Source organism: Canis lupus, chromosome 4 (assembly GCF_011100685.1).
Source record: "Canis lupus familiaris isolate Mischka breed German Shepherd chromosome 4, alternate assembly UU_Cfam_GSD_1.0, whole genome shotgun sequence".
Classification (NCBI taxonomy): domain Eukaryota; kingdom Metazoa; phylum Chordata; class Mammalia; order Carnivora; family Canidae; genus Canis; species Canis lupus.
The window spans coordinates 3,002,712-3,016,256 of NC_049225.1; the positions used below are offsets into that span (position 1 = coordinate 3,002,712).

A 13,545-nucleotide genomic window follows, 5' to 3' on the forward strand; every position below is an offset into this window, starting at 1 on the left:
CTGCCCCACATTTTTTATTTTAAAATATTTTATATGTGTGAAATAATCTTTAAACATTTATATAATGTATAAGCAAATAATAAAACAAGCACCTGACCAAATTCCATCACCTTAAGAAAAATTACTAATATTGAAAATAAAAAACATTTTTGTCATTTTTAGCACTGTCGAAAGCATTCTTATAGATATTAAATGTGTATACCTGCCACTTATTATTGCTTGAGGATAAATTCCTTCTATGGAATAGCTGTGTCAAAGCGTTTGCATTTTTTTTACATTTTGTTTTATTTAAATTCAATTTGCCAAAAAAAAATAAAATAAAATAAATTCAATTTGCCAACATATAGTATAACACCCAGTGCTCATCCCATCAAGTGCCCTCCTCAGTACCAGTTCTCCCAACCATCTGCCCACCTTCCCTTCTGCAATCTTTTGTTTCCCAGAGTTAGGAGTCTCTAATAGTTTATCTCCTTCTCTAATTTTTCCCACTCAGTTCCCCTCCCTTCCCTTATAATCTCTTTCACTATTTTTTATATTCCCCACATGAGTGAAACCATATGATGATTGTCCTTCTCCAACTTATTTCACTCAGCATAATACCCTTCTGCCTCCTGCATTTTTAATGAGCCTAAGCATTTTCAACACTTCTGATAGACAAGGAGGATTCATTTTTTTTTATAGCAGTGGAGAAGCACTGTTTTACTTGAATTTCACTGCGGCGGGGCGGGGGCGGGGGGTGTTTCGCGATCACAAGGACAGAAGTTTTCCTAGGAATTATTTTTCCTGGGTTTGTGCTGCAGGCTGTCCTGATTTTGCTGCACTGCCCAAAGGAGCCAGGACAATGGAGGAGTACACAACAAGAGCATGCTCAGGACATGGCAGCCTACAAAATCAAGATCCTACAAACTTCCACACCTGGTGCTCAGCAAAGTCTACTCACCTTGAAGCCATCAAAAGCAAAGGCATGTTCGTCGGAGCCAAGCTCTTGATCAGGTTGACAACCTGGCCTGCTCCAGCCAACTCTCATGTCGCCTGCAGTGACAGCCTCAAATTCAAAATACCACCTTCCTGCCTTGACAGCGTAGGTTTTCTCAGCACGGAAGATTCTGAATCTCTCACCTGTGCCGCTGCACACTTCAGCTCTGGCAGCTGTGAAGGTAAAGAGATCCTAGTGATCACTGGATGAATGAAAACTGAGGGAGGAAGGAGAACATTACATTTCGTCCATAATTAAACTTACAGTGAGGATGGTAACCAGACCATCTTTCTTAACCTGGCTCATAGTTCACGAAGTGTTTTCATACATATGATCAGCCACTATCAGGAACCAAGGAAACCTCAAGGACTTCCCCTGGGGAGACAGGTTGTCAAACCTCGGTCACATTGCAAGGGTAGGCGATGCTTCCTCCATGAGCACCAGTTTAGGAGGGGACTGTCTGCAGGAAAAACCCTCCCAGCCTCTTGGTGATTTGGCAGTGGTATCTGAGATGAACTTGAAGGCATGGATGGAAAGAAGCCAATAAAAGAGACCTGAACTGTTCTGCCCAAGAAATGAATAGACATTTGTGTGTGAGAGAAGGAAGAAGCAGCCAGAAGGTGAGGAGGAGGAGGAGAGGAAGCAACAAGGTAAAGAGATAAATAGCAGAAAAGGGTAACCACTGACAACTTTCCAGACAGAATGGCATACACACCCATGCACACCCCTAACAACCTGATGGCACAACTCCTCCAATGTCTCACAGCTTCACTGGGATCTGCTACACATACAAATGTTTAAATTTTGAGGGAAAAACAAAAGGGGCAAGTCAAACATCAAGGACCAGTGTGGTGCAAAGGGTGACATCGGGGGGAGAGGGCACAGAATATATATATTTGTGAAAATAAGATGCATGTGGATTGAAAATGCCAGGATTACAAAACAGGCTAAGGGGCTTGGAGCCAGGACTTAAGCTCCCCGGAAATCAGGGGGTCTGGGGACAGAGGTCCACTGAGCTGATACGTCAAAGGAGAAACTGTCAGCTAAGATCTCAGTTAGACAGAAGACATTTAAGTGACATTGACCAAAGTCACATAACTAACAAATAGAAGAATTCTACAGCTGCCTAATGCTGCAGCCGCCGTTCTTTCCAGTCTGCCTCCAATAGCGGGTGCAGAGTCAACAGGCACTGGCTAAATATTAGTTCTCATCTGTTCTTTTAGAAGCTGAGAAAGACTTCATAAATAATAAAAGTTTAATATCAGCTTAACCAATGTATTGATATGAACAAACAAGAACTATAAAAATAATCCAAATAAGCTTTCAAGGGCCCCAATAAACACACAGCCAGATCATCTACTGAAGATTAGACTGGCATAAAGAAACAATGGACTAAAAATATTTGTATTGATTGTAGGACATACAGGTGAACTGTGTCTCTTGATAAATCTTTTAAAAGCTGGATAAGCTTCTGAATAAGCAACACTTTGTTGTTTTGTCTTTTCTCCCACATACAAACCGATGCAGACCCCTAACAATTTAGTCTGCTCCAAGTAACTGTCATGTCTCCAGCAGTGACATCCTCAAATGCAAAATGCCACTTTACATGCATGCTCACACATGCACACACACACACTCACATCATGCAATACATTCAAATAAGATAAAATGTGCTAATAGAGTTTAAAAATTAGACATTTGTAATAGTATATGGAACATGCTGTATGTATGAAATTCTCTAAAGGGGCAAAAGTTTGCTTCTAATACATTCAAGTTGGGGGTGGATGGGCTCCTGAATGAGAAACATCTCTGTGGTGAAGGATAAACATTCTCATGTCTGTTACTTAGTAACAATGATATTTGAGAGAGAAGATGACAGCAAACTGCTTTTTGAGGAAAAAAATATTATCAGATTTTATGATACTTAGAGGTGGTTATTCTATTAAGAAAACAGTCTAGGGGCGCCTGGCTGTCTGTCAGTAGAGCACGCAATGCTTGATCTCAATATTATGAGTTCAAGTCCCACACTGGGTGTGGAGCTAAAGGAAGGGAGAATGGAAGGGAGGGAAGGAGGGAGGGAGAGAGGGAGGGAGGGAGGAAGGGGAACTAGTGCTAAATATTGCAATACTAAAAAAATAGAAGTCAAATTTTCAGACATAGCATTTCCTGCAGTAACAGCACACTGATCCATTACTTCCTTAAATCATGGTTGCGACCTTTCCTGAACTAATCTAAGGCATATAGAATGATCCACACAAAACATTTGGAAGTTACTTTTCATGAAAGAAAAAAGCTCTTGTGTAGTTATCTGTTATTTTTAATTATGTCATCATTTGCAAATAAAATCATACATTATATTCTAGTATGCATTAATAAATTAAACTTCTAATTTTCTAAGGATAAAACAATCTATTCTTCAGAAAACTAAAATACTAAAAACCTCACAGGTTCTTTTTTCCTTTTATATGTTTCCAGGACATTGGACCCCACTCATATTCAGAGTGTTTCCAAGGAATGCCAAACAAATTTTAATATTAGCTTAAATCAAATATGTTAAAAGGAAAATTTGGTATAAAAATATAGCAGATCATTTCCTTAAAAGCCATCACAGATTTCGCTTGATTATAAGGTTTACTATGAATCATTTCCACATAGGAGTAATGAAAATAGGGGGCAGCATATGGAAAATGTGTGGCGGTAACAGGTAACAATGCAGAATTTCTTAGTCCCGGTATTTTATTCCTGACCTCAGCTGATGCATTGTTCTTATACTCATTGATGAGACTCAGCCTGAACTGGAAATGCACCTGCTATTTATAGCCATCATTATGCAACAGTCTTGTAAACTCCATGGATCTTCCTCCAAATGTCTGTATGATTCATAGCTCCTATTCCATATTTTTAGATTAGTTTAGGGGAGCTTATAACCATGGTTGCAAGAAGCAAAGTTCAGCATTCTATTTCATGATAAAATACTAATATTAAATGAAGATCTGGATCTATGGAAGTTTAAAAAAAAAAAAAAAAAGATCCCAGGCAATCTGTAACATTTCTTTGGCATACCCTGTAGCATCAATCAGCTGGATAAAAGTAGGTACTCTTTCAGTATCTGTGAGATTGAATCTAAGAACAAAGACATAGGAGCCCATACCTATGGGCACATATCTAATGGGTAGCACCAGTCTTAAAGGCATAGAGCTCTCCTCCAAATATGCAATTCTTATGCTTTCCTTGATTTTAAACACTATATATTTATATAAGTTTGGTAGGTGACTGTACCTCATGTAAGAACGTATAAATTATTTTCTTTTTTTTTAATTTTTATTTATTTATGATAGTCACACAGAGAGAGAGAGAGAGAGAGAGGCAGAGACACAGGCAGAAGGAGAAGCAGGCTCCATGCACCGGGAGCCCGACGTGGGATTCGATCCCGGGTCTCCAGGATCGCGCCCTGGGCCAAAGGCAGGCGCCAAACCGCTGCGCCACCCAGGGATCCCCATAAATTATTTTCTTATATTGTTATAATGAACATAAAAATAATTGACATTTAAAAAAATGAACCATTAGCAGATATTGACGCTCAAAGAAGAAATTCAGGAATTATGCTTTTAACAAACCACTTCAAGATAAAGGGTAAGGCTCAACAAAATCTTGTATTCCCCATACCCCACAGATCCTGGCACAAAGAGGGCACACACCAAGACTGACCAAACGTGGCCTAAAGCATCCATACCTGCTGTTCCCCAAACTCTACTTTTAAAAGATACTGACCACTAGAGGGCAGCCAAGGTCTAATTATGTATCGAAGTGTCAGGTATTTAAAACAGCTGTGAAGCAAGGCAGGACAATCTCTTTAAAAATTTTCTACATATCTAAAAAAATTTGTACACATGTTGAAAATACTTCGGGGGTGCCCGGGTGGCTCAGTCGGTTGAGCCTCCGACTTTTGAATTCAGCTCTAGCTAGTCATGATCTCAGGATCCTGAGACTGAGCCCCATGTCTCCCTCTGCCCCTCCACCTGCTCAGGAGCACATGTTCATGCTCTCTCTCAAATAAATAAAATCTTTAAAAATAAATAAATAAAATAAAATCCTTCAGGTGTGTTTATGTAACTTTTTTTTTTTTTTTTTTTAATGACACTAACCAGTCATCCTTTTCACTTTCTGGTCTTATTTCTAATTGAACAATTCAAACCTTGATAAAACCTTGCAGCAAGAATAATTTAGTTTTTCTTAGACCTCTAACTCTGGGAAACAAACAAAGGGTTGTGGAAGGGGACGGGAGGATGGGGCGACTCGGTGACGGGCACTAAGGAGGGGCACTTTCTGAGATGAGCACTGGGTGTTATACTACATGTTGGCAAATTGAATTTAAATTTAAAAAAACTTAAAAACAGTAACTTAGTTTTTCAAATGTTTTAAAATGTTATTTAGAACAATACTCCAAAAATAGTATGTTTCACATACTGAGTTCATATTCAATGTGTAAGCATCCTGCTGATGAACAGAAAATAAATTATAACCTTGATTTAATTACATAGGGTTAGATTCAATGTTATCAAAATTTTTATGCCCTTGACTTTTTTTTTTTTAGAGTCAGCGAGGGCAGCACAGTCTTATTTCTATGATTACTAGATTTATTTTGCTTTATTCCATAAAATCTCTCACATCTATCTTTTAATTTCCATTTTTCACCACCCTTGTTCTGAAAATCCAAAATTTTCCAAAGCATCCCAACTGGTCTCTCTATCTCTGAGCACTCTCCCCCTCCAATCTGTTCCTTCCCACTGTTGCCATAGTTATATTGCTATTGTAAACTGTGATCACACATCAAGCTTTTGCTTTAAAACTTCCTGAAGCTAGAATTCCCTGTGCAAATTTATCCACAGTTCTTAGCTGGGCTTTCAAGCTATTCCATATCCTGTCCTAATCCCTTGCCTTCAACTAATATCATCTTCTCTCCAGTGGTAGCCATAACTTGGCCTACCAATCATCCCTCAACTCTTTCTATACTTAATTACATCAGATAGACTTTCCCTCTGGCAGAAAAGCTCTGCTTCATCTACTCTCTACTTGTTGACATTTTGATCCCTTCAACACCTAACTTAGATATCCTTTTTCCCCTTATTGATTCCTGAAAATAAATCTCTATGTATTTTCCATAAAGAACAGTCAAATCCCCACTATGAAGCAGGCATTCTATAGTATACTGGGACACAGAGGTAAACAAGACCCAGGAGCTCAGCCTCCACTGGGGAGTCTACTACACTAGCCTGTTTGTTGACCATGAACTTCAGTGAGACAACCAGCCAATCAACAATCAATGGTTCTCCCTAAACTCCAAACTTTCAGAAACCATTACATCCGACTGCTGAGGCTAGGACTTCCAGTACTATGTTGAATAGCAGTGGTGAGAGGGGACATCCCTGTCTCGTTCCTGATCTTAGGGGAAAGGCTCCCAGTGCTTCCCCATTGAGAATGATATTTGCTGTGGGCTTTTCGTAGATGGCTTTTAAGATGCTGAGGAATGTTCCCTCTATCCCTACACTCTGAAGAGTTTTGATCAGGAATGGATGTTGTATTTTGTCAAGTGCTTTCTCTGCATCTAATGAGAGGAGCATATGGTTCTTGGTTTTCTCTTGCTGATATGATGAATCACATTGATTGTTTTGCGAGTGTTGAACCAGCCTTGTGTCCCGGGGATAAATCCTACTTGGTCATGGTGAATAATTTTCTTAATGTACTGTTGGATCCTATTGGCTAGTATCTTGCTGAGAATTTTTGCATCCATGTTCATCAGGGATATTGTTCTGTAAGTCTCCTTTTTGGTGGGGTCTTTGTCTGGTTTTGGAATTAAGGTGATGCTGGCCTCATAGAACGAATTTGGAAGTACTCCATCTCTTTCTATCTTTCCAAACAGCTTTAGTAGCATAGGTATGGTTTCTTCTTTAAACGTTTGATAGAATTCCCCTGGGAAGGCATCTGGCTCTGGACTTTTGTGTCTTGGGAGGTTTTTGATGACTGCTTCAATTTCCTCCCTGGTTATTGGCCTGTTCAGGTTTTGTATTTCTTCCTGTTCCAGTTTTGGTAGTTTGTGGCTTTCCGGGAATGTGTCCATTTCTTCTAGATTGCCTAATTTATTGGTGTATAGCTGTTCATAATATCAAGACAGTGTGGTACTGGCACAAAAACAGACACATAGATCAATGGAACAGAATAGAGAACCCAGAAGTGGACCCTGAACTTTATGGTCAATTAATATTCAATAAAGGAGGAAAGACTATCCATTGGAAGAAAGACAGTCTCTTCAATAAATGGTGCTGGGAAAACTGGACATCCACATGCAGAAGAATGAAACTACACCACTCTCTTGCACCAGACACAAAGATAAACTCAAAATGGATGAAAGATCTAAATGTGAGACAAGATTCCATCAAAATCCTAGAGGAGAACACAGGCCACACCGTTTTTGAACTCAGCCACAGTAACTTCTTGCAAGATACATCCACGAAGGCAAAAGAAACAAAAGCAAAAATGAACTATTGGGACTTCATCAAGATAAGAAGCTTTTGCACAGCAAAGGATACAGTCAACAAAACTAAAAGACAACCTACAGAATGGGAGAAGATATTTGCAAATGACCTATCAGATAAAGGGCTAGTTTCCAAGATCTATAAAGAACTTATGAAACTCAACACAAAGAAACAAACAATCCAATCATGAAATGGGCAAAAGACATGAAGAGAAATCTCACAGAGGAAGACATAGACATGGCCAACACGCACATGAGAAAATGCTCTGCATCACTTGCCATCAGGGAAATACAAATCAAAACCACAATGAGATACCACCTCACACCAGTGAGAATGGGGAAAATTAACAAGACAGGAAACCACAAATGTTGGAGAGGATGCGGAGAAAGGGGAACCCTCCTGCACTGTTGGTGGGAATGTGAACTGGTGCAGCCACTCTGGAAAACTGTGTGGAGGTTCCTCAAAGAGTTAAAAATAGACCTGCCCTACGACCCAGCAATTGCACTGTTGGGGATTTACCCCAAAGATACAAATGCAATGAAACGCCGGGACACCTGCACCCCGATGTTTCTAGCAGCAATGTCCACAATAGCCAAACTGTGGAAGGAGCCTCGGTGTCCATCGAAAGATGAATGGATAAAGAAGATGTGGTTTACGTATACAATGGAATATTCCTCAGCCATTAGAAACGACAAATACCCACCATTTGCTTCAACGTGGATGGAACTGGAGGGTATTATGCTGAGTGAAGTAAGTCTTTCGGAGAAGGACAAACATTGTATGTTCTCATTCATTTGGGGAATATAAATAATAGTGAAAGGGAATATAAGGGAAGGGAGAATAAATGTGCGGGAAATATCAGAAAGGGAGACAGAACATAAAGACTCCTAACTCTGGGAAACGAACTAGGGGTGATGGAAGGGGAGGACGGTGGGGGGTGGGGGTAAATGGGTGACGGGTACTGAGGGGGGCACTTGACAGGATGAGGACTGGGTGTTATGCTGTATGTTGGTAAATTGAACACCAATAAAAAATAAATTTATTATTTAAAAAAAGAAAGAAAAAATAAAATATAACTGTCAATGATTATTTTTTTTCTGGCTTATACTGCACATTTCCTTATACAGGGTAAAATGCACTCCCTTTCTTGGATACTGACCATGTATTTTTTTTAACAGTGCATTTCTTTTGTTTGTTTGAATAGGTAATGCAAAGAGAGTATAAAACTTAAAAGAAATGATATGCAGCTTTTTCGCAACGGGTTTGCCGCCAGAACACAGGTGTCGTGAAAACCACCGCTAAACCTAAACCAAAATGGGAAAGGAAAAGACTCACATCAACATCGTGGTCATTGGACACGTAGATTCGGGCAAGTCTACCACTACTGGCCATCTGATCTACAAATGTGGTGGGATCGACAAAAGAACTATCGAAAAATTTGAGAAGGAGGCTGCTGAGATGGGAAAAGGCTTCTTCAAGAATGCCTGGGTCTTGGATAAACTGAAAGCTGAACGTGAACGTGGAATCACCATTGATATCTCCCTGTGGAAATTCGAGACCAGCAAGTATTATGTGACCATCACTGATGCCCCAGGACACAGAGACTTTATCAAAAACATGATTACAGGCACATCTCAGGCTGACTGTGCTGTCCTGAGTGTTGCTGCTGGTGTTGGTGAATTTGAAGCAGGTATCTCCAAGAATGGGCAGACCAGTGAGCATGCCCTTCTGGCTTACACGCTGGGTGTAAAACAACTAATTGTTGGTGTTAACAAAATGGATTCCACTGAATCCCTACAGCCAGAAGAGATACGAGGAAATCGTTAAGGAAGTCAACACCTACATTAAGAAAATTGGCTACAACCCTGACTCAGTAGCATTTGTGCCAATTTTTGGTTGGAATGGTGACAACATGCTGGAGCCAAGTGCTAACACGCCTTGGTTCAAGGGATGGAAAGTCACCCATGAGAATACCAGTGGAACCACCCTGCTTGAAGCCCTGGATTGCATTCTGCCACCAACTCATCCAACTGATAAGCCCTTGCATCTGCTCTGAAGACGTCTACAAAATTGGTGGTATTGGTACTGTCCCAGTGGGTCAAGTGGAGACTGGTGTTCTTAAGCCTGGCATGGTGGTCACCTTTGCTCTGGTCAATGTTACAACTGAAGTAAAGTCTGTGGAAATGCACCATGAAGCTTTGAGTGAGGGTCTTCCTGCGGACAATGTGAGCTTCAATGTCAAGAATGTATCTGTCAAAGATGTTCATCGTGGCAACGTGGCTGGTGACAGCAAAAATGTCCCACCAATGGAAGCAGCAGGCTTCACGGCTCAGGTGATTATCCTGAACCATCCAGGCCAAATCAGTGCTGGATATGCACCTGTGCTGGACTGTCACACAGCTCACATTGCTTGCAAGTTTGCTGAGCTGAAGGAGAAGATAGATTGTCGTTCTGGAAAGAAGCTGGAAGATGGTCCCAAGTTCTTGAAATCTGGGGATGCTGCCATTGTTGATATGGTTCCTGGCAAACCTATGTGTGTTGAGAGCTTCTCTGACTATCCTCCTCTGGGCCGTTTTGCTGTTTGTGACATGAGACAGACGGTTGCTGTGGGTGTCATCAAAGCAGTGGACAAGAAGGCACCTGGAGCTGGCCAAGTCACCAAGTCTGCCCAGAAAGCTCAGAAGGCTAAATGAATATTATCCCCAATACCTGCCACCCTAGTCCTAATCAATTGTGTCAATTGGCCATTTAAGTTTAATAGTAAAAAGACTGGTTAAATGATAACAATTCATTGTAAAACCTTCAGAAGGAAAGGAGAATGTTTTGAGGACCGTTTGTGTTTTTTTGTTTTGTTTTGTTTTGTTTTGTTTTGTGCATGTGTTGCAGTTTTAAGTTATTAGTTTTTAAAATCAGTACTTTTTAATGGAAAAAACTTGACCAAAAATCTGTCACAGAATTTTGAGGCCCATTAAAACAAAAGTTTAATGAGAAAAAAAAAAAGAAATAATATGCAGCAAAATGTAAATTTCTGCTCCCACAGCTGTCTATGAGCTCTCTAGATATCTTTCCTGGAAGCAATTCCCATTACCATTGTTTCCACAGAGTTTGTCTGTGTATGTGTAAGCATTGATGAGTGTTCTTTGTTATAACCTTAATATGATACATCTCAGATTGTTTCCTACAGGTACTTCATTGTATTTAACAACTTCATAATATACACTGTATGAATGTACCATCGTATTTTTAACCATTTTTAACCAAGGCCAGAATGTCATCTAATCTGGCTTTTTGTTTTACTTGTGTGTGTGTGTGTGTTTGTATGTGTGAGAGAGTATGTGTGTGTGTGTGTGTGCATGCGTGTGTTGGGAAACTCAGAGGCTGTGCACATCTCTATTGCTTTGTTTTTCCTTTTTCTTAATCCTTGATCAGAAAATACATTTCCTCACTCCTTTTTCCATCATTGGCATCACTCCAATTGGTGTGGTATTTTTCCTTGGAGAGTTTTGTATTTTTGCAAGCTGTAAAATACTAGAAATTATACTAATGGTAATATGTTACTGCTCTATTCCATACTTCATGATCACTGTTTCTGAATTGTAGTGTGCTATTTTTTAACCTATTATTTTTATCTAATAATATTTCCCAGAAATGGACACAGAGGATGCTTCCAGCTCTCATGATCACAATGCTATAATGAACATGTTCCTACATACCCCTGTCTGGACCTATACACAAGTGTTTTTACATCCAAGTATAACATTTGCTGAGACATACTCGTGGTTTCTATATAATACAAGCTTTTCACACATCAGCTTTGCCAAGTTATACTTTCAACAAAAACACATGGGGTTCCTACTGCGTCAATATCCTTTTAAGCACTTGGGATCATATAGTTGTCTAATTATTTTAATATGTTGGATATAAATCCATAAATAAAGATTTTACTTTGCATTTCTCTGATGATTAAGGAGATCTGAAATATCTTCATGTGTTTTTCAAACTTGAAGTTTCCCTTACTATTCATTATCTATTACCAATTTGCCTTTTTTTAAAGATATAATTGACATATGCCTTTGTATTAGTTTCACATATACAACATAGTCATCTACTATGTGTATATATTGCAAAATGATCATTACAAGTCTAGTTCACATGGTGCTATATTATCATGAGGTATTAATAATATATATATGATATATAATAATATATAATATATATATATATCTGAAATATCCAGTTGTTCATTAAAAATTACTTTTAGTAGGTCACTTCAAAGAGGGCTCAGGGAGCTGTGAAGCCAGAAGGTCTAAGACTGAACAAAGACTGATGTTCCCCAGTGGATGCCACAGACACTCAACAGTGTCATTTCCCAAAGGAAACATGAGATGCAGCCACTCATGATGATGAGAATTGACTCATAATCCATGACTGGTGGGAAAACAAATTAAAAATAAATAAATTTTTTTAAATAGCCAAAAAAACATTTAAGACTGATTCACAAAAAAAACCCAAAAATAAATTAAATAAATAAATAAATAAATAAATAAATAAGTAAATAAATAAAATTTTAAAAAAAGACCGATTCACTCTTTGAATGATCTATGAAGTCAATAAATCCTAAGAAGACTGACAATTTAAAAAAAAAAAACACCAAGAATAAAAAGAGGTGTCACTATAGACTTTATGAATATCAAAAGGATAATAGGATGTTAGAACTTGATGCCCATAAATATGGCAATTATTTTTTTTAATTTTATTTACTTATTTGAGAGAGAGAGAGAGAGAGTGAGTGTGAGAGAGTACACAAGCAAAGAAGGGCAGAGAAAAAGGGAGAAGCAGACTCCTTGCTGAGCAGGGAGCCTAATACAGAGCTCAATTCAAGGACCCTGGATCATGACCTGAGCTAAAAGCAGATGCTTAACTGATTAAACCACCCAGGTGCTCCAAATATGGCAATTTAACTGAAATTACTGTACTGATAAAGTATAACTTATCAAAACTGACATAAGAAGAAATAGAAAATTAAATATCTTAAAATTTTCAAATTAAAGAATTTGAACTTATAATTAAATATCTCTCCTAAAAGATAAACTGTAGGCTGATTTTTTAAAAGATTTTATTTATTTATTCCTGAGAGACAGAGAGGCAGAGGCACAGGCAGAGGGAGAAGCAGGCTCCACCCAAGGAGCCCAATGTGGGACTCGATCCCAAGACCCTATGATCACGCCCTGAGCCAAAGGCAGATGCTCAACCATTGACCCACCCAGGCACCCCTAGGCTCATATGGTTTTAATGATAAATTCTATAAGACATTTAAGTAAGAAATAATACAAAACTAACCCAAATTTAGAAAACAAGGGGATTTCCTAACTTATCATGTATCCAGGACTACGCTCTTATCAAAAACTGACAAAGAGATGTTGCAAGAAAAGGAAGTTACAAGACAGTATTCCTTATGCTATACATGCAAAAATCCTTCACAAAATAGCCAACAGAATCCAGCTATATATAGAAGAGGAAAATACACTATGACCAGGTAGAGTTATACAAGAAATGCAAACTTGATCTAACAATCAAAAATCAATGTTATTCATAATATTAGAATAAAGGAAAAGAATACAAAATCATCTAAAAATGGCAAAAAAAAGTATTTGACAAAATTCAACATTCAACATCCTATTCATGATAAAAGCTCCTAACAAACTAGAAAGAAAAAGGAATTTCTTCACTGTGATAAACGGCTTCTAGACCCACAGTTAACATCATACTTCATGGTGAAATGTTAGGACTTTTTTTTTTAAGACTGGGAACAAAGTAGGATAACCTCTCTCACTACTTCTCTTAAACACTGCAAGTCTTTACCAATTCAGTAAGTCAACTAACAAGAAAGGTAATTATAAAGGAAAAATTAAAACTTTTTTTGTAGGGAGAAGCAGAGAGACATCATGGCTATGTAAGTAGAGAATCCTATAAACTTTAGACATGAAAAAAAAAGAGAAAAAAATGTAAGATAAATTCTGCCAGACCACAGGCTGT

The 13,545-nt window shown here is 38.6% G+C and overlaps 1 protein-coding gene across 5 annotated transcripts in view; it reads right to left on the reverse strand.

Moving 5' to 3' along the window:
• RYR2 (ryanodine receptor 2) overlaps positions 1-13,545 on the reverse strand; it is a 726,942-nt gene that overhangs the window by 258,990 nt on the left and 454,407 nt on the right. For all 5 annotated transcript variants that reach the window (XM_038533815.1, XM_038533818.1, XM_038533817.1 and 2 more), the window contains one exon: positions 941-1,149. In XM_038533815.1, coding sequence (XP_038389743.1) covers positions 941-1,149 — 209 coding nt within the window. The remainder of the gene's footprint in view (positions 1-940; positions 1,150-13,545) is intronic.